Source organism: Camelina sativa, chromosome 19 (assembly GCF_030686135.1).
Source record: "Camelina sativa cultivar CO46 ecotype springtype chromosome 19, ASM3068613v1".
Taxonomy (NCBI): Eukaryota; Viridiplantae; Streptophyta; class Magnoliopsida; order Brassicales; family Brassicaceae; genus Camelina; species Camelina sativa.
Window position 1 is genome coordinate 2793719 of NC_141898.1, and position 20370 is coordinate 2814088.

General features: G+C 38.2%; 3 protein-coding genes and 1 pseudogene across 5 annotated transcripts; 1 reads left to right on the forward strand and 3 right to left on the reverse strand.

Moving 5' to 3' along the window:
- Positions 1 to 3954: 3954 nt before the first annotated feature.
- On the reverse strand, positions 3955 to 6923 carry LOC104764355 (protein SINE3-like). The gene is made up of 4 exons (XM_010487874.3): positions 6770 to 6923; positions 6547 to 6666; positions 5953 to 6320; positions 3955 to 4226 (listed from the first exon to the last, which is right to left on the reverse strand). Exons 1-3 carry the CDS (start codon positions 6860 to 6862, stop codon positions 5955 to 5957), a joined length of 579 nt encoding a protein of 192 aa, XP_010486176.1. The 5' UTR covers positions 6863 to 6923; the 3' UTR covers positions 3955 to 4226; positions 5953 to 5954.
- Positions 6924 to 7098: 175 nt separating this feature from the next.
- On the forward strand, positions 7099 to 8593 carry LOC104764356 (uncharacterized). Its single transcript, XM_010487875.3, has 4 exons — positions 7099 to 7468; positions 7588 to 7643; positions 8130 to 8196; positions 8296 to 8593. Exons 1-4 carry the CDS (start codon positions 7337 to 7339, stop codon positions 8386 to 8388), a joined length of 348 nt encoding a protein of 115 aa, XP_010486177.1. The 5' UTR covers positions 7099 to 7336; the 3' UTR covers positions 8389 to 8593.
- Positions 8594 to 8696: 103 nt separating this feature from the next.
- Positions 8697 to 13961, reverse strand: LOC104764357 (uncharacterized). Of its 2 annotated transcripts, none has more exons than XR_015591511.1 (13): positions 13258 to 13917; positions 12644 to 13094; positions 11899 to 12565; positions 11750 to 11790; positions 11558 to 11643; positions 11207 to 11307; positions 11024 to 11102; positions 10793 to 10891; positions 10528 to 10596; positions 10393 to 10442; positions 10221 to 10302; positions 9716 to 9810; positions 8697 to 9576 (listed from the first exon to the last, which is right to left on the reverse strand). XR_015591511.1 is itself a non-coding variant. In XM_010487876.3 (13 exons), the coding sequence occupies exons 1-13, from the start codon at positions 13632 to 13634 to the stop codon at positions 9447 to 9449; spliced, it is 2310 nt and encodes a 769-aa protein (XP_010486178.1). In that variant the 5' UTR covers positions 13635 to 13961; the 3' UTR covers positions 8697 to 9446. The 2 variants fall into 2 exon arrangements, 1 of the variants encoding a protein (XP_010486178.1); XM_010487876.3 differs by having other exon boundaries at positions 11558 to 11626; positions 13258 to 13961.
- A 2383-nt stretch (positions 13962 to 16344) lies between these two features.
- LOC104764358 (uncharacterized) lies at positions 16345 to 20064 on the reverse strand (annotated as a pseudogene). Its single transcript, XR_015591512.1, has 12 exons — positions 19622 to 20064; positions 18970 to 19407; positions 18267 to 18891; positions 18094 to 18134; positions 17901 to 17969; positions 17650 to 17750; positions 17498 to 17576; positions 17196 to 17294; positions 17004 to 17072; positions 16868 to 16917; positions 16695 to 16776; positions 16345 to 16443 (listed from the first exon to the last, which is right to left on the reverse strand). The product of XR_015591512.1 is annotated as an uncharacterized LOC104764358 (transcript).
- Between the last annotated feature and the right edge of the window lie 306 nt (positions 20065 to 20370).

Sequence of the window (20370 nt, forward strand, 5' to 3'; positions counted from 1 at the left end):
AATGGTTAAAAAATAACGGGCTCCGGAATAAGTTGGAGTCTTATAAGGACCCCATAAATCACAATGAACCAAATCGAAAATCCTTGTTGTTTTATTCTCACTAATTGGAAAACTTCTTCTTGTTTGTTTAGCGCGGAGACATACATCACACGCTTTATTCGAAATTGCAGAAGGAATGACATTAGAAACTACAGGAAGTAGACCAACTACTTTAGCTGCAGGATGACCCATCCTATTGTGCCAAAGCTCAAAAGACTTCTCATCTCTAATCACTACCGATGCAGCAAACTCCATACTCCTAAAGTGGAAGGTCCCTCCCATACGTCTACCAACTCCCGTCACCGTCCTCGTAGTACGATCCTAAACAACAAGGAAATGATCAGCCAACTGTACTACACACCGATTCTCATCCATTAACTGAGCAAGAGAGATCAAATCAGATTGAAACCCTTTAACATAGTAAACAGATCGCAAGATCAGATTCGGCCCAAGTCGTATAGACCCTTCTTTGATAGATACTCGTTCTCTACCATCAGCTAATATAATTCCCACAGGCAACATGTCTTTAACATCCGTTAACAGATCTAATCTCCCAGTTAAATGATGAGAAGCACCTGTATCCATGATCCAAAAAGGAATAGAAGACATACCGCTTAACTTCTTCAGTTCGTTGAGAACACCAGCATTGAGAAGACTCTTAATTGCTCGCCACTGAGAGTCGCTCACCTTCACAGCATCACGATCATTGTCCGTCACAACATAGTGGGCACTCGCGGAGTTTGAAGGTGCCGCAACGTGAACCGCATTAGCAAATGAGACTCCACGTCCACGTCCAGCGCCTCCATTGGATACACCACAGCCTCGACCACGTCCTGTTGAAGTGCGAGATCTCGGTCTCTCTCCCCACCACTTTGGATAACCGATAACACCGTAACAACTATCACTGGAATGGCCAACACGGTTACAATGTTTGCACACCACCGGCTTGTCTTTTTTTTCTCTTCGGTAAGGTGGTGTTGTTTGAATCGCAAATGCAGTCGCACCACTAGATTCTTCCATGTTTGTAGTGCCGTTTTTCACCAAGTCTTCTTCCTGACGAACAATGTTGTAAACTTCCTCCATTGGTTGAATGGGAACTCGCAAGACTAAGCTTGATCTCACGGTCCGATACAACGTGTCATCAAGTCCAAACAAGAATTGGTGGACTTTATCCTCTTCTCGAAGAGTTCCAAGATCACACTCGCATTTCCCACATTTGCACAGCCTTAATGGACGATAGCTAGCCATACTATCCCAAATGCGAGTCAGCTTCCCAAAGTAAGTCTCAATCGGGAGACCTCTCTGTTTGCAGCATGCAATATCAGCCTTGATTTGCTGAATTCGAGGTCCATTGGTGACAGAGAACCTCTTGTTCAAATGATCCCATAGATCCTTGGCCACATCTCGGTGAGTGATATTAGAACGGAGTGTCGGATCAATAGACATCTTGATCCACGACACTAGAAGCGCCTGAATGGTCCACCAATCCTCCAAATCTGGTGAACCTTCCGCTGGTCGTGCAATGGTCCCGTTAAGGAAACCAAACTTTTTTCGAGAGCATAGAGCTGTCTTCATCCCACAAGCCCACTCATCGTAGTTTGCACCTGTGAGCAATGGATGTGAGATTACAGCCCCTGGATTATCGGCCGCCGTCAAGTCGTAAGGAGAGATGGTTCGTCGCACCTCCGTCGTGGTCGTTGTTGTCGCAGCTGTCGTGGTCGGGTTCGGGTTCATCGGAGGAATAATACCTTCGTTGTTCGTCATCGGTCGGGTTCGTTTGGTTTCTTAGCAAAGGAAAGAAATCAAATTTCGTGCTTTGATACCATAAAGAGGAGACACGATCGAAAGAATGTTTCTCTATATTAATGTGGAATGCATAATCATCCCTTATGTACTACAGAGAAAATCTCTACACATTAATTACAATCAATTACAGTTATTAGCGTATCGTAATCATATTTTTCCATATCGTGTGACTTGATTCTTGAAGACGTAACGTGATGCCCAAGGTTTCACTGATACATATATCCTGCTGGAAAAAAGAGCTTTTGAACTTCTTCATTTGGTTAGTATAAAAGCTTTGAATGGTTGGTCATACACTCCATACTAAACAATGCGTACTAGTAATTTGGAATGCTCAGTTTCATACTAGAGTATGAAGCATTTTTGAAGCAGACTAGAAAAATGTGAATAGATAGTTATATTTCAGTATGGATTTACTGTTCACTCCATACTAACATGTATTTTATTGGTCTGCACTTGATCCGACATTGGTATGGAGTTTATCAAACAAGTGTGTGAATGGTAGAAAAAATGCGGATTAGTCCAACTTTAGTCCGGTCTGGAGCGTACCAACCAACCATTCAAAGCCAAAATAGAAATGTATAGCTAAGACCAACTTCTTTTTCTAGAATATTGTACTGTTAGTTTGATTTTTGGATATCATTTATGTTATATAGTTCAATAAATTAGAGATTAACTAAACATTATTTCTGTTAGACAAAAGTACCACAATAGCATAAATTACTGTATAAAGATGTTTCATGCGTAGAATGCGAGGGTGGAAAAGATGTTGGGTCTGATTGGTAACGTATCCAAAGCTGTAAGCTGGAGCTGTAAGCTGGAGCTGTAAGCTTTTACGGAATAGTGCAAAACTGTAAAAAATAGTTGTATATGAAAACGGTACAAAAAAGCTGAAAGTAAAGTTTTTAATAAAGTGTTTAGTAAAGTTTTCGTGATTGGTAAAAAATCAAAGCTGTACCGCTTTGTTTTTGGTTACCAATCACACACGTTAAAACAGAGTGGATGCTTAATATTCATTTGACCTAAGGGCCGGTTAATTATTGTATAAGTAATGTGGCATATTCTCTGTACCTTTAGAAAGTTATAAGTTACAATGATTGCACATGACAAATTAGTATGATAAAGAAACAACATACTGTATTATATATCCAGTTATCCACTAAAGTGCCACTTACAATAAAAAATAGTTTATCTGTTTCGATCTTTCGACTTTTAAGAATGTATTTTCGACTTGGATACTTCAATTTTCTCAATTAATACTTTAGAATCCAGCTACATTTATAAACACATGATTCTTTTCCTCGGATAATTCTACATTTCTTTTGTTGGTCAAAACACAAAAGCAACCTAATGAATTATCTGAACTGAGTCAAAGAAACCATTATTCGTCGTATCTGCGTGTAATTCTCTTGGCTCTACTTCGAAAACAATCGGCAACAAAAATATACGTATTCACAAATTATACTTGTTGACTAATAAATAATTATGCAAAATTAGCGTAATCCATACTTAAAATTTTAGATGTGTAAGGATTTCAATTCATTTGTGAATCAATAAAGAAAACTTGTACTACTGATTTGGGATTATGTGAGGATCCTCAGCTTATCCAACATTAGACGGATCAACAGGCCATCCATTAAACGTGGACCTAATTGAATTCTATTTGAAATCCGGAACCCTATTACCTAGGGTTCTATATAAAATTGAATTTGGAAATAATCATGAAGCTTATCCATACTCGTTAAAAGAAATAATTGCAGCATGTGCGGATATTATAGTAACAAAACAATCATACAGAATAATACTCGATAAAAACGTAAAAGTAAATAATAAATGAAAAGGAGTTTTGGAATTCTATTTTTAAAATGTAAAAACTTGTTTAATTTATGTTTATGTTATAGATGTTCTATGTAGGATGTAGTTGTGTCTTTTTTTTTCCTCTTTTTTCTCATATGTTTATATATATATATATATCGATAGAAAAGTTGATAAGAAAGGAAAATTAAGTATAAAGTATGATGAAGGTGGTACAGAGATTGCCTCCCTAATTCTAGACACCAAAGAAACTACGTGAACGACAGACAATGGAAGGAGAAGGACTATTTTTAAAAAGAAGAAAAAGAGAAGCACTGATGGGATAACGGATGATGCTCAATCATTGTTTTTTCAACGGTCTACTTTGAATTGCTAATATGAAATGATTAATAGTCTTTTGGTAAATTTAATATCAACTAAACGCTGTTCTGAGCCAAACATGAAATACTAACCTGTGTACGTTTTTTTTTTGGTTTTTCATATGATCTATTCCAACTTTTACATGCTTCGCGCTTCTGAAGTAGTGTTGAGTTTTAGGTCCCCGGTTCCCAGTTATATATCAGCCAAACCTGTTTAAACAGCACATATATGATTATTGTAAAGATTACGTACACTAAATTATAAGCATTTCGAAGCCTAACTCTTAAGTTGCTATCATTGTTTTACCAACAACACTGAGAAAACGTGACAGTTACTTGACCAATGACAACCTTTGTTGCGAATCTAAAAGCTGAATTTCCAACCCATGATTTGCCTAGATGCCTAGGTTTAATACCAGCTTTTCATCATAAACGTGAAATATGTTTAGTGGGAATTCGAATTTGAAAGCAATACTCCGTTCTCACAAAAAAAAATTCCCTAGACTTAACTATACAAACGCCACAAAAGCAAGCAAGAAAAATGATACAGACCATTGCTTAAAAAACACAAAATATGGTCACTATTCACTAATCAATGTCAAGACACAGACTATTATCATGAAAAAAAAACTCCAATAATTGGTTTCTAGTATCCCACTAATTCAAATCACTAAGCCGGATTTTTTTTTAATCACACAGAAACAGAGAAACTTTACTTCATCGACAAGAGCTGCTTTTCTTTAACACATGTCATATATTAGTATATTTTTTTCCTGTGTTAAGTGGCCTACTACTATAATCTCCAGTAGAAAAGCCAAACACCAGTCTGGATTATTCTGTCATTCAGTTTTAAATTACAGGAATAGTTCCCAAATCCTAATCTTTGTATCATTATCCATAATGGAGAATAGACCTAACTTAACACCTCAGAAGAGTTTATCCTAATATTTCTAAAAGATCAAATCAAGTAATTACATAAAAAAGCTTCACATGCTGGACTTTCCACAGGGTTGTCTGGCTTATTATACTAAAAAGCTAAAAAGTAAAGAACAACTTGCATAAGAATGCAAACAAAGACTAGCACATGTCTTGGTAAGATCTATAACCTATTGATTTGAGAAGCACATGAAACGAAATATAAGAAGCGAAGAAATTAGGTGGGGTTGCATCGCATTGTATCAAACAGAGCTAAGAATGGAAACATCAAGGTATATTAGAACCTAGCAACGTAAATGCTACAGAAGCCTATGCATTAAATTTGTGATGCAGAGAAGACTTTGCATTTGGATAACACAAGTCACCATAGATGAGACTATCAAGTGTCATATCAGTTGATGTGCCAATAACGTGTTAGGGATCATTCATCGGTTAGGAATGAGACTAACTAGCAGCTTATGAGGCCTACTTGCAGCCTCACTCTCAACCTACCAATGGATCTAGTGAGACTACCTAATTGGGCCTCTCATGTGCTAAATTTTCAACTTTCAATCAAAAGACTGAGGAAGTTTAACACTCAACAAAAAAAAGTCAGAGAGAGAAGTAGGAGGCATTTCTACCGCATAGGACTTCACTGAGATACTGTACTACTTTTGCTAGAGAATGTATATATTCAGCAATACAAACAGATCTGTAAATTCTAAAAACCGACAAAAAATGTTAAAACTGTTCATTCCTTTGGTAGACACATCCCAAAACTTGAAATATGTTATAGCGATGAAGCTCTACAGATGCCTAGTAGCTCACTTGAAAATTTGAAATTAAACAGTTGGGGACTTCATAAGCAGAGATGCAACTAAAAATGACAATCAGGATAGATGTGTTGTTGAAGGCAAATCACTATACAACCCCAATCCTATGCAATATTATGACTGTAATCATCTAATGAAAAGGAAACCAGAATCAATGTAAAAAAGGTAAGAAACCTAAAGTGAGTTACCTTCATGTTGGAAGTGGTCCATAGTAATCAACGTTCTCTCCTGAGCTGAAGAAGACCACAAACGCAGCTAAGATAGCCCAAAGGATGAAACTCAAAAGCACAATGCGGAATTTCACAGTAACAATTCCATCGACCCAGCTACTTTCTTCAGAAGTGTTAACTGAGCAGATCAGTTTTTTAAGCTCGTTGATCTCTGCACGCAAGGATTGCACAGAAACAGACAAGTCCACAATCGAATGGATCCGATCAGTAGAAGAAGTGTCAATACGAGCCTCCACACTAGTAATGGTTGAAACTGGAGAATCATCAGTCGGAAGACAAATCTCTGGCGTTGACGAGAAGTCTAGGTTCGATCCTTGGATAACACTCTGAAGAGAACATCATAATTCGAGCATCATCAGAGAGCACCCAAACACAGAATCGCTACGATTAAGGTTTAATTCTTCCTACTCGTTATCAATCACAGACCCAATCGATTCAATTTCCAAAAACAAACATCCGAATATGAACAGATCTGGGCGTTTGCAAAATAACAGATAAGAAAACATCGGCGGAAACGAAACCTAGTTTAAAACGCGGCGGAGAGAAGCTTACCTCAGCCTCGGAATCAGAGATCACACTAGAAATCTGAGAGATCGGAGTAGATTCGATTAAATCTTTCGTGCTTTCAAAAGAAACGTCGGAGAAGGTAGCGCTCTGTCTCTTCTCCGCAACCTTCAGTTCAGAGAAGCAAAAATTGATTGGAAAACTCAGTAGTACGGTGGAAGGAAGAAGAAGAAACAATGGCGATTTCAAGGATTGATCCGAGTAAATTTACCTTGCGATTCTTCATCTCAGGATCCTTGACTCTCTTAGCTCCGAGATCGGATGAGCGCGCGAAGTTTTTCCTGGGGATTTGAATATCCTTCATCTCTCTCTCTCCAATGTTTTCAAATTTGGAGCTCGTCAATGTTTTCGTAAATGTGAAATAGTGAACTAGAAAATATCAAACAAGAAGATATTTTTGTAGTATGCTTCTCTTCCATGGGCTTATAAGGGCCGATGACACTTTGATGCAAAGCCCAATATAGATAGTTCTCAACCAACTAAACCGTCCGATTTTTGGTTCAATTGAGGTTTAATGGCATTATTTACCGAATCAGAGTTGTTTCAGTTTGTTTTGGGTTCGGTTTAGGATAGTTAACTAAATTAAAATTGAAATAAAACGGTTTGAAACTTGAATTCGGCTCGGTTTGGTATTTTGACCGGATAGCTTTATTAAGCTGCCTTCCTTTATTAGGGTTTCTAACGTTGAAGATTGAACACTTTTCGAACCTCAAAATCTCTCTGTTGCCGGAGATATCATTCACCGAAACTCAAAGAGGAGAGAGAAGAGTTAGAAGCAATGGAGGGAACAGATGAAGCTGGTGCGGAGATAGCGATTGATTCAAAGGACTTGCAGCAACAAAGCAAAGCTTTCGACAAGCTTACCGATCGTGTCGAGGATCGCCAGCTCGATTCGTCTCGTGTTCAATCGGTTTGTTTCTCTTTTTTTTCTTTCGCAGATTAGTAGTTTTGATTTGGGAATAAATTGGGAAAATCTGAAAAATATTTGAGCTCAGTTAGTAAATTGAAAGGTTGGTGTTGTGTTTTCAGGCTATGGCTTCGATTGCTGCTTCTAGGGAAGCTGATCTGAATGCTAAGAGATTGAGGTAAAAAAACCCTTAGCTTTCTTGTGTTCTAAATTCTGGGAAAGGAGATTGATTAAGGAAGCTATAACATAAGTCAAACTAAGTTGATACTGCATTACACTTGTAGTTGAGACTTTAGCTAATGTGTCTGTAGAAATTGGTGGTGTTTTATCTGCTTTTTTTGGGGCTTAGTACACCAAGAGAGTGAATTTTAGAGATTCTGTTTGTTTCTTTACTTGTACACTTGAAGGCTATCTTATTTAGTAGACTAATAGAGTGAATTTTAGAGGATCTGTTTGTTTCATGACATTAGTCACATGAAGGTAGCATATATATCAGTTGTGCTGTAACCGCTTTTACAAGAGAATACAGTGAGACTGAGAAATCAGAATGGTCAAACGAAACAAGTGGCTGGCAGTCATGTGATTTACGGATGAGTTTCGGAAAAGATAGGATTAGACTTTTTTCGTTTTATTAGATTGACAGTTTGCTGGAAAATTACTGCAGGGAGAAAGAACTGGCTTCTGTGAAGATCAATCCTGAAGATGTTGAGATTATTATGAACGAACTAGAGGTTAGCTTTTTTTTCCTTTTATCCATCACAAGCTTAAACATGTATACTTATGCCTGTGTGCACAAAGCTCAGAAGTTTGTCTCATTTGTAAATGAGCAGCTGGAAAAAAATGTGGTGGAAAGAACCCTAAGGGAGCACAAAGGGGATGCAGTTGCTGCGACTAGGGAATTGCTTTCTCGATATCCTCTATGATGGGCCATCTTTCTTTCTTTTTCTTACTTCCAAGGTTTTTTTGTTTGTGTGAGAGAGGTTGAGAGATCCAAGTCTCCAAATATTTAATTGAGTTGAAGTTGTCTATTACTGAATCAATCTCTCTTAAGATGCCCTGAATACAGATACAATTAATTCTGGGGTGATGTTTTGTGTTTCTATCTTATTATCAAGAACTTTTAAGAAAGTTGTTCCGGATTTACTTGGTCTTGGAGCTGTAAAAAGCATGTGGGGATTATCATGGAACATTAGTACTACTTTCAAAGCAAAAGAAAACAAAACTGAAATAGTTGCTAGCAAAAGATTAAAATTAGTCTGATTCATTCTTATATTGGAGGATACACAACGAGAACTTGCAAGTTCCAACCGAAGATATTCACACCTGATATTTGTTGATTAACAAACTTCCAAGTTCTAATTTGACAACCTTTCCACGTGAGTTTGCATACTTTGGCCTAATTCCAATAGATACAACTACATAAAAAAATCCCCCAATGTCTACTCCCAAACAAATCCCCCCATTGGTGTCACCACATTCACTCACTCATAACTGGTGTTCTAAATCCCTTTTGTTTTCTCTCACTGTACAAAATATCATCAAATCTGTCACTCTTCAACGCATTAACATTTAGTATGCATATAATCTTAGTAACATATGCAAGTGCAATCTCTTGCCCATCTAACCAACTAGCGCGTGGTATTTTTGCAATCAACCTCACATCATATTCCTTTCACGCACTTCCTTTAAGCTTTCACAATGGAAATAGAGAGCAGAAGCCAACCACCGAAATTACAGTAACTAACCTGAGCCATACGTTTTTTTTTGTAGTTTGTGTAATGACCCCAATACATCACACAACACAAGTCTCAGAATTCCAGTGGCTGTCTCTTCACACAGTCTCCTCCACGTTGCCATTACACCATGCTACTGTTACTGCTCAAAATTAGACCAATTCTCTATCTTTCTCTGTTTTCATGAACGTCTTTAGAGTCTTGAAGCAGTGCGTTGAGGAACAAAAATGCAAAAACTTTTCTTCTGTTTAGCTGTCCTTTAGAGGAGAGTTGTCAGATAATGCAGCACGAGTCGCTTGGAACTGTATAGTATACTTTCTTTGTAGGTCTCTTAGTTTCTCCATCAGCTCTTGGAATGTAGGTCTCAGCTTTGTATCGCTGCCATGTGGGACAGACCAAAATAGACACAAATCAATGTCAGCATTCGCTGTGAAATATGTAGAACACTTAAATCAACGAGAACCATAATAACTAAAGGCTACACAGAGATTAATGCATGTTCCCTATGTTAAAGTACCTGTGCCAACAGCTCTCCATTAGTGAGATCCAACGAGGATCAATGTCTTTGGGGATTTCCAGCCTCTGGTTCATGAACCCCACAGCTCCGATCACCTGCACATATTTCAAATAAGTGTCTCTCCATACTTGATTTGTGTATGTGTAACAAGAGGAAATGCAGTGAGACTAAAAACGAAAATTTTCAGCAAGCAGGTCGTGAAAGGGAGTTAGGACATCAAATTCGTAGAGATGTTGTAATATATACCTTTTAAGTATCTAAACAATATATAAAATAACATTTCACTTGTATCAGTATATTTTAAGGCGAGTACAATGCTTCCTATGATTATCACAGATCTACCCTTAAACCAATCTTTTGACATAAAGATTCTTGTTAAATTTCTTAAGCATAACTGACAGCCCAGAAAATGTAGGTCATAAGTAGAAAATTTGAATCTCTGATCTCTAGGCCAGATTGTCAGTTGGAGACATCTTTTTATTTCTCTATTTATCAAAAACGATACCTGCATCGAGTTGAGAGTTTCCCATGGGATCTTCTCAGTGGCAAGCTCCCATAGTACTACTCCAAAGCTGTAGATATCAGACCTGTAACAATGAATTAGAGATAGTCACCGATGAAGGCTAAAAATATCAATTAATCAAGGCAACTTAATTAAAGAGAATACAGAAGTATACTTCTCATCAGCAGACTCATTTCGAAGAACTTCTGGTGCCATCCATTGAGGCTGCATAACCAGGAAGAATTCAATTACGATCATTGTGAGAGATCGAATATAAATGAAGATCTGAAACAAGGAGAATGTTAAGTACCGTTCCTTTCCCAGACTTGCTGGTTAAGTATGTTTCATGCTTGATACGAGAGAGACCAAAGTCAGCTACCTGTCAAATATGTCGCTGTAAGTTGAAGATGTTTCTAGTTCTATTTGGATAATCTGAGTCTCACTTTACCAGTTCATTTTACGTAGAATGATTTTTTTCCCCCTTTTTTCTTTCTAAAGCTTAGTTTTCTTTGAGAAAGCTATATAATCATGATGGAATACAGGAACGTAAATGTATCTCAAGATGAGTATCTTACTTTAACAGTCCAGTTCCTGTCTACCAGCAGATTTGATGACTTCAGATCACGATGGATAATGGGTGGACTACAATGGTGAAGATAATTCATACCGCGAGCCTGTGTGAAGAATTATGTAATATGTTCGGTGAGATGAACGGTGACTAAGCCAAATATGGGGGAAAGAAGGATCACAAGACAAATAATAAAAAGAAGGATCACACGTCAAATGAACGGGTAACTAACACTCACAATGTCTAAGGCCATATGGATACGCCGTCTCCAATCCAGTTTTGACGTGCTCCTCTGTAATAGACGGAAGAGACTTCCACTGCAAATAGTAATTCAAAAGATTAGGGGCATAGATCAGAGTATGGCTTGAGGGCCGAAAAAAGTAGAATGAAAGTGAAAGAATAATAAGAAATGAGACCGAACCGTGGAAGGAACTCGGACACTATACAGAGGCGCTGAGGTGAAGTCACAGCTCCCATAAACAGCAGGACATTAGGGTGTCTGAGTCTTTTCATCAACAATACCTTTACAATAAGACAAGACCAACATAAATAATTTAGAATATGGAAGTAATTATTCTCAGAAATGATTCATTCTTCAGTGTGATGCAGTTTGCAAGTGAATATTTTGTAAAGATAATTGTTGTAGTTGAAGAAGCAATCTGACTACTAAGAAATGAAAGACAAGAGTTAGAAACCAATATAAATGTCAACGGTCTTTTTTCCAAAACTATACTCAGAGCAATCACTGTGGAGAAGGGATTAAAAATGACACCTCTTGTTTGAAAGATTCTATGACCTCTTCTGAATATTCTTGTTTGGAGAATACTTTTACAGCTACATCCTGCGGGACATTAGCAGCTGTCAATAAAACAGATTTTTGAACTTGAGAATGCCTTTTTGTTCCCATGGACCCGTATTAACAAATACATATTCTACAATATCACAAAGAAGCCAAAAAACGTACCGATCCAAACCAGAGACCGTGATAAACAGTTCCACATGAACCTGTAAAATGGAAATTACTGCATGTTAGAATGACAAAAAAAGTATTCAGTTTTAAAATGAACGAATGTGTCTGGCAAACGAGATAATCTGTTTGAGAAAATAAGTAACCTTGTCCGATTTGTTCTACAATTGTCAAATCATCCCATAAAATTTCATATTCCAAGCTTTCGCTATCAGTATCAACCTTGTTCATGACACTGCTTTTGGTACTTCCGCAGCTACTAGCGCTGCTTGTACTGTTCGCATTTATAGAAGACGACCACAAACTAGAAGCCTCATTATTGATAGGCTTACTTTCAAAGGGAGGGCTTTCAGACTCGACACCAGCAAAAGGATGAATCTGGAGAGACTTCTCTTTCTCTTGTTCATTCTTTACCCAAGGCCATACAGAATGAGTAGGTCTTCCTTTTGAACCTTCCTGCTCATTCCCTTTCCATGGCCATGACAAACCTTTCTTTACCATCCACTCTTCAGCTTTTGAGGAGAGAACCTTATGGATTGCAGGCTTTCCATCACTCTCGTCACTGGAATCTTTGAAGGGCTTCGAAGAAAGCTTCTCATCGTTACATGTGAATACACCAAAAGGAGACTGGATAAAATCCCCTCTTGGTGTGCTGGCACCACTTGACGCTGCATCGTCCCTATGGTCAGCGAGAGAAGCACCGAAAACACCATGGTCTGAATAATGACTATCCCCACTGCCACCCTCGGAGAGTGTGGCACTATTATCGCCTGACCGCATTTTCGACCTGACCTTGTTGCTCACCCTGGATGCCTGCAATTTTAACATTAGTCAAAATGTGTAAGAGCAAAATAAAAAGGTGAGAATATGCAACCCTACAATTGAACTTACCAGATCTGATATCGTCGATGCTATGGCGACTTGTATAGGCTGATCGGAGTCAAGGCCAAGTTTTGATACAACAGCTCCTCTGGAGTTTAAACCAAGCTTAGAGGCAAAACTATTCCTTACAGGGTTAACGCTCGTTTCACCTTCCGGCGCCTTTAATTTAGCTAATGAGATTCTCGGGTTCAGATACGGCATGGTGTTACTTGTGATACAAATGATCCCCATAAGAGCACCGTCATCATCACAGAATGCAGAACATGTAGTGACAGCTGAAAATCTCTCCCCTGATTTGCTCTTGACAGGAAACTCGCCGGTCCAGCTCTCTCCACTGGCACAACGTCGAGCAATATTCATTGCAAAGGCAGCGTCACGATCATCAGCAATAACATTAATTGGATTCTCCCCAAGTGCTTCTGCTGCAGAGTACCCATATACCTTTTCCGCCATGGCATTCCTGGAACAGTCATGTCACCGAGAATTGGAATCTGAAGTAATAAACAGTAACGGAACAATGCAACTCAAACCTAACTCCCTAATTAGGATCTAACATCTGAAATATCTGACTAGACATTCTCTATATTCCATAAACTGCATTTCACAAGACGGAAGCTACTCACCAGAAGATAATTCGCATATTAAGATCAAAAGCATGAACAGCTTGTGCCATGGACTGTAGTATATTCAAATACTGTTTATCAGTGAATTTACCAGCCGATGGTCCACCGCCACCAACTTCAGACCTCAATCTCATCGAACTCTGGATACGGCTCTCCTTCCGCAACGGCGAAGCGTTACGAAACGAGGCGGAACCGTTTCTCCTCCACGAAGGAGCTACTACATCTCCGATGTTCCTCCTAGCCGGAGACACCGAATGCGATCGATGCCTAAGCTCAGTAGAAACCTTAAGCCTAGACATCTCTTGCTTTAGATGCTCCTGACTCTCTTCTAGCTCTAGTATCTTCTTCAGCAGCTCCTCCGCAGGTGGATTCTCCATTTGCGCTCCCGATCAAAATCTGAAAGAGCTAAAACGAGTTTGAATCGGGGATCGGTTGTTCGAGTTGAATCGGAGCTTTGTGAAGAAGGTGATTTAGTTGCTTAATCCATGATGAAACGAAATAGGGATTTTGATTTTGACTAAAGGACACTGAAAGGAGAGATGATGATGACAATCTCAGCTGGCTCCCTAACCAAAGAACAAAAGTCTCTTTGGAATGGGAGAGGCGAGAGAAACGTTTTCTCAAGCGGTCAACAATAATGGAAACCTTTTTTCTCCGCTTGTCTTTGCTTCTTCTTGGTTTTTTATTTTTTCTTTTTTCTTTTTTTCTTTATCTTCACTTTCCACTTAATTATATATTATTTGATTTTTTTTTGGCGGTTTATTCTTTTCTTACATTTATTTTGGGTAGATTTTGAATTATATTTTTTTGGAGAGAAAATCAAGATTCTGATTATTTTGTAATTTTGGTTTTTATTGTTCTATATATGTACTCTTCTAATAAGAGTGATATTTGCTGTAAATTGTTTTTATGAATGAACCAAGAAGATAGATACAGAAGAATTGATTTGTTCCCAGTTTATTGGGAGTCCTATGTATTCATTGTATATAAAGAGTGTCATGCATATGTATCACTGATTTGCAATATAAGCTTAGATTTTATTGTGGGAGTAAATCTTCTTAAACGTACACATAATAAGAAAGCTTGTGTTGTTGATGTGGACGACTTTATTTGTTTGCTTTTGCAATTAGACAACCTAGTTTTTATTAATTAGTACTAAGCAAGTGGAGTAATTAAAAGAAACAAACGAATTAAGCACTAGATCACATGTTTGTTTTGGCACCTAACTTATACTACAATTTAAGTGAAGCTGTTTCTCTGTATTTTTTTTTTTAACTCACACTACCGTATTATCTTTGCGGTAGATTGTTTATATAAATAATAGCCAGTTAAACTATGATCTAGAAAATCTTATCTAAATCTTAGAAATGCATTTTTAAATTAATGAATTGAAAGTTTTGACCTAAACTTTAGAACGAGAAAAAGGAGGTTGGCCGGTTCTAGTCGACAATTTGTTGGTTATGTAGACAAAAAAAAAAAAAAAATCATGATACGTAAGAAAGATGCAAATTGTGTAGAGAGTGTTGACAACTATATAATCCACAAACATAAATACAATCACTTGTACATTAATTTCTTACGTGTTTCATTTTTCTTTTCTTTTTTTTTCTCGAAGGGAAAAAGTTTCGATTTCAAAAATAACAAAAATAAATATGAACTCGTCGTCGTCGCCCCACCGCTTCAACTCCAATATTGGAATTGCTATATCTTGTACGTCGGCCAAAATATCAGCAACTAACTCACCTTCACAGATTGAAATCATATATACTTACTATTTTTTGTCATTTCCTTTTTTTTTTGATGTCTTTCTTCATTTATTAATGCTAACTTGCCAAGGACCAAGGTGGCATAGTTTACGTTTTAGTATTTGGATATGACCGATCCAATATATTATTATTATTATTTTTATTTTTTTGTAAAAGCTAAAAGATTCAAAAACTTATCGTAGAAGAAAAGAGCTTAACTCCACTCAATATCACATGCAGAAGAATCCCTAAGAAACTTGACTACCGACATTGCGAGATAAACGATTTTTTATTTATTTTCTTTCTAAGATAAGCAAAATTGTTGTCTTCACCTTAATTTGACTTGAAACAAAGATACATTCTCATCATAAATAATTTTTCTTTTATAAGATATCCAAAGTTCGATGCGTTTGTAAGTTGTAACTAAAACTCGGGACTTGAGAGTAATATAACCAAACTTATTTGGGACATCACAACAAAAGACTCTCAGATTAAGCAAGGCCTAATTGGAGGGGAGGGAATACCTAAAACTAATATGGATGAATGATGATGACAAGAAGTGAAGTGAGGTGAGGTGAATAATGACTTGGTATAGAAGACATCCTCCCATGGGTGGCTTCTTCAGTCTCTTCTGATCACATGTGTGCCTGCAACCATTTTATTCACAGAATTCCAAATCAATTAAAGTGACTTGAACAGAATAGATGAAATGATGGATGTGTCCGGTTAGGATAGTTACCCGATCGAGCAAGGAGCCCAGCACGAAGAGTCTACCGAGATAACCAATCTGGGATAATTTTGTCAATCTCTTGCTTAGTGAACATCCCACTTTCCAGCTAGAAGGTCCAAGAAGAGAGATATAATGGCTCCATCAACGTTGAGTACGAGGCTGTTGGCTTTAGAGAGTGTGGTGACTGTCTCTACTTGGACTGCATATTCATGTACTTCACTGTAGGGAAATTAGACCGCGCAAAATTGTCTGAAGCAGCTCCACTCTTTTGTTCAATGATGAAAAAGACATCGGCAGACCACCACAGCAGTGTGTCAAGGAACAAAAAGGCATAAGAGAGAAGGGGTCAACTTTTGTTTTGTTTAGTTGTTCTTGAGGAGAGGGTTGTCAAGTAACCCTGCACGAGTCACTTGGGATTGTATAGCATACTTTCTTTGCAGGTCCCTTAGTTTTTCCATCAGTTCTTGGAATGTGGGTCTCAGCTTCGTATCGCTGCAGCGTGAGACAAACAAAAATAGAAACACAAATTAATGTCTCCATTAGCTGCGAAATTTATAAATCAAGGAGAAACATATACTTCTAGCAAGGCTAAGGCGATGTTCAATATTTTAGTTACCTGTGCCAACAGCTCTCGACTAATGAGATCCAAGCAGGATTAATGTCCTTTGGAATTTCCAGCCTCTGGTTCATGAAGCCCACAGCTCCAATCACCTGCAGATAATTCAAATATGCATCTCTTCGTAAGCAGAATAGTCGTGCGATTGATATAGGACATCAAACTCGTAGAGATGTTGAAATTCTTTGGTTTTGAGTATGGCTAGACTATATGTTTTGGCTTAAAGATTCTAGTTATTTTTCAGCTCCATTGATAGAGCAAAACATGTTATTTTAAAATAAGTTCTGCCCAAATATGTTAGCTAAAGACACTTTCTTTTCAGCATTCTATCGCTCAAAAACAATACCTGCATCGAGTTGAGATTTTCCCATGGGATCTTCTCTGTGGCAAGCTCCCATAGTACTACTCCAAAGCTGTAAATGTCAGACCTGTCTCAAGAAATTAGAAGAGCTAGTTAGCGATTGAGTCTAGAAAAATAAGTAATCAAGCGAATTGACCCAACAGAATACAAGAATATACTTCTCATCAGCAGACTCATTTCGAAAAACTTCCGGTGCCATCCATTGAGGCTGCAAAACAGGTACAAAGCCAAACATGATCATTGAGGGAGGCTGACTATAAAGGATTCAAATCGAAAAGGGTCCATGTTAAGTACCGTTCCCTTTCCGGACTTGCTGGTCAGGTATGTCTGATGCTTGATACGGGAGAGACCAAAGTCAGCTACCTGTTAGAGATGTCATTGTAAGTTGACGACCTTTCTGGTTTGGGGATCATCAATTTGAAGATGGAAGTTCATTCTTCGTCTTGGTTACGGGAAACCAAACTTCTTGCAAGATAAACATGTTACCTTAACGGTCCAATTCCTGTCTACCAGCAGATTTGACGACTTCAGATCACGATGTATGATAGGTGGACTACAACAGTGAAGATAATTCATACCACGAGCCTGTGCGAAGAATCATTTAATACGCTGTATGAGATGTACGGTGACTAAGTCAAATAGAAGAATGTTTACAGCAAAAATACAAAAAAAAAAAAAAAAAAAAAAATCAAATGGAGCAGGTCATACTTAGAAAATCGATTTTTTCGTGTCAATGATCACAGAAATAGAAAAATAAGATGTCTAATTAATGTATAACTAATACTCACAATATCCAAGGCCATATTGATACGTCGCCTCCAATCAAGTTTTGATATACTCTTCTGTAGTAGACGGAAGAGACTTCCCCTGCAAATTGTAATTAAAGGAGCTATGGCTTAAACGCCCAAAAACACAAAGAATGTAAAGGTAGAGACCGAACCGTGAAACAAACTCTGACACTATACAGAGACGCTGAGGTGAAGTCACAGCTCCCATAAACAGCAGAACGTTAGGATGTCTAAGTCTTTTCATCAACGATACCTTCAAAGCAAAACAGGACCAATGTATATAACTTGGAATTTTTGGATGTTGGTTCTACTAAAAAACAATTAAAATGTCATATTTCTTTCGGCAAAAGCCGCAAAACTACATTCAGAGAATTGATGATGGACAAAAGATCAAAACCAGTACCTCTTGTCTAAAAGATTTTATGACCTCTTCTGAATATTCTTGTTTGGAGAACACTTTCACAGCTACATCCTGCGGTGACATTAGCAACTCTCAATAAGACGGATTTCTGAACTTACAATTTTCTTTTTACCATGGAAGTGTGAATAAATCAACAAATGCAGATTCTACAATATCACCAGGAGCGAAAACGTACAAATCCAAACCAGAGTCCATGATAGACAGTTCCACATGAACCTGTACAATGGAAAATTATTGAAGCATATTAGCAGAACAGAGACAGAACATCACATAAATTAGTAAAATGTAGATGTTATAAAGAATGGATATGTCTAGCAAACATGATAATCCGTTTATGACATAAACTACCTTGTCCAATTTGTTCCCCAATTGTCAAATCATCCCATAAAATTTCATATTCTAAGCAATCACTATCTGAATTAATCTTATCCATAACACTCCTGCTGGTACCTCCGCAACTACTAACACTGCTTGTGCTGTTCGCATTTATAGAGGAAGACCACATACAAAAAGCCTCGTCATCAGTAGGCTTAACACCAGCAGAGGGATTAATCTGGAGATACCTATCTTTTTCTTCTTCATCTTGTACCCAAGGCCATACAAAATGAGTAGGCTTTCGTTTTGAACCTTCCTGCGCATTCCCTTTCCATGGCAGTGACAAGCCTTTCTTTACCATCCATTCTTCAGCTTTTGCGGTGAGAACCTTATGGATTGCATGCTTTCCATTACTCTCAACACTGGAATCTTTCAAGGGTTTTGAAGGAAACTTTTTATCATCACATGTGAATACACCAAAAGGAGACTGGATAAAACCCCCTCTCGGTGTGCTAGCACCATCTCTGTGGTCAGAGAGAGTAGCACCAAAGACACCATGATCTGAATGATGACTATCCCCAGTGCCACCCTCAGAGAGTGTGGCACTGGTATCACCTGCTTGCATTTTCGACCTGACCTTGTTGCTCACCTTGGATGCCTGCAATTTTTACACTAGTCAAAAATATGCAACAGCAAGATAAAAAGGTCAGGATATGCAACCTAGAATTGAACTAACCAAATTTGATATCTTCGATGCTATAGCAACTTGGAGTGAAGACCAAGTTTCGATATAACAGCTCCTTTGGAGTCCAAACCAAGTTTAGAGGCAAAACTATTCCTTGGAGGGATAGAACTTGTTTCTTCTTCTTGTGCCTTCAGTTTAGCCAAAGAGATTCTCGAGTTCAAATACGGTGCTATGTCACTTGTTATAGAAATGATCCCAATAATAGAGCCGTTATCATCATAGAAGGGTGAACACGTAGTGACAGCCGAAAAGATCTCCCCTGATTTGCTCTTGACAGGAAACTCGCCGGTCCAGCTCTCCCCATTGACACAACGTTGAGCAACATTCATCGCAAAGGCAGCATCATGATCATCTACAATAACATGAAGTGGGTTCTTCCCAACTACTTCTGCAGCAGAGTACCCATAAAGCTTTTCCGACGTGGCATTCCTGGAACAATCATGCCATGGAAATAGCAATCTGAGCACTAGTACAAATGAACAATACAACATATAATGCAAAGAGTCTATCCATGAAACCATATCACCACCTTATCAACAAACAAAGGGTTAATTAGGTTGAATCATAGCTGCTAACTGACTGACTATACAATTCCGAAGTTCAGGGCATCAAACAAAATAGGAGGAAGCCATAAACTACTCACCAAAAGATAATACGCGTATCTAGATCTAAGACATGAACAGATTGAGCCATGGACTGCAAAATATTTAGATACTGTTCATTGGTGAACTTCCCTGCCAATGGTTCTTTGCCACCACCAACTCCAGCTCTCGAACTCATCGAACCCTGGATACGTCGTTTCTCCTTCCGCGACGGCTGACCCTGCAACATCAGATGCGATGGCTGCTTAAGCCCCGTGAGCCTCGACATCTCATGCTTAAGATGGTCCTGACTTTGCTCTAGCTCTAGCATCTTCTTCAGCAGCTCTTCCATAGGTGGAGTCTCCATTATTGCGGTCAGAAAACGGAAACCCAACTGCACCAGACCACCGGAATCAAAACTCTACCCTCCGAAATCAGAATTGAATCTGGGAATCGCGCGAATTGAAATCGGACATTGAAGTGTGCTTAAACCATGGTGGTCAAAACTCAAAAATAGGGATTTGATTTGACTATGGAGAGTGATGAATGATGACGACACTGTCTCTCTCTCTCGCTCCCTAACAAAGATACAGCAATGTTTCTTTCTCTCGGGAATGAAATCTTAAGAAAAGTTGACCGTCCAGAAACAACTACTAGCTAGTGTACTAGCTACTGTACACATAAGAAAGATACTACTGTATTCTACATCCTTCTATATTTTGTTTCTTTATTACCCTACCCCCACCTATAAAACGTAGTCTTCAAACCATGTTACATGGATCTAAATTTATGTACATACGGCCATATTTAC

What these genes read in the sequence shown, in the direction of transcription:
- LOC104764356 (XM_010487875.3), top strand. Translation starts at nt 7,337, where the DNA reads ATGGAGGGAACAGATGAAGCTGGTGCGGAGATAGCGATTGATTCAAAG. An exon ending in ATTCGTCTCGTGTTCAATCG is followed by an intron (nt 7,469 to 7,587) that starts GTTTGTTTCTCT and finishes TTGTGTTTTCAG; the next exon opens with GCTATGGCTTCGATTGCTGC. An exon ending in TTATTATGAACGAACTAGAG is followed by an intron (nt 8,197 to 8,295) that starts GTTAGCTTTTTT and finishes GTAAATGAGCAG; the next exon opens with CTGGAAAAAAATGTGGTGGA.
- LOC104764355 (XM_010487874.3), bottom strand. Translation starts at nt 6,862, where the DNA reads ATGAAGGATATTCAAATCCCCAGGAAAAACTTCGCGCGCTCATCCGAT. An exon ending in CTGAGATGAAGAATCGCAAG is followed by an intron (nt 6,667 to 6,769) that starts GTAAATTTACTC and finishes TCTGAACTGAAG; the next exon opens with GTTGCGGAGAAGAGACAGAG. An exon ending in TCTCTGATTCCGAGGCTGAG is followed by an intron (nt 6,321 to 6,546) that starts GTAAGCTTCTCT and finishes TGTTCTCTTCAG; the next exon opens with AGTGTTATCCAAGGATCGAA.
- LOC104764357 (XM_010487876.3), bottom strand. Translation starts at nt 13,634, where the DNA reads ATGGAGAATCCACCTGCGGAGGAGCTGCTGAAGAAGATACTAGAGCTA. An exon ending in ACGGTCTCTGGTTTGGATCG is followed by an intron (nt 11,627 to 11,749) that starts GTACGTTTTTTG and finishes AATGTCCCGCAG; the next exon opens with GATGTAGCTGTAAAAGTATT. An exon ending in AATGAGTCTGCTGATGAGAA is followed by an intron (nt 10,303 to 10,392) that starts GTATACTTCTGT and finishes TCATTGTTACAG; the next exon opens with GTCTGATATCTACAGCTTTG.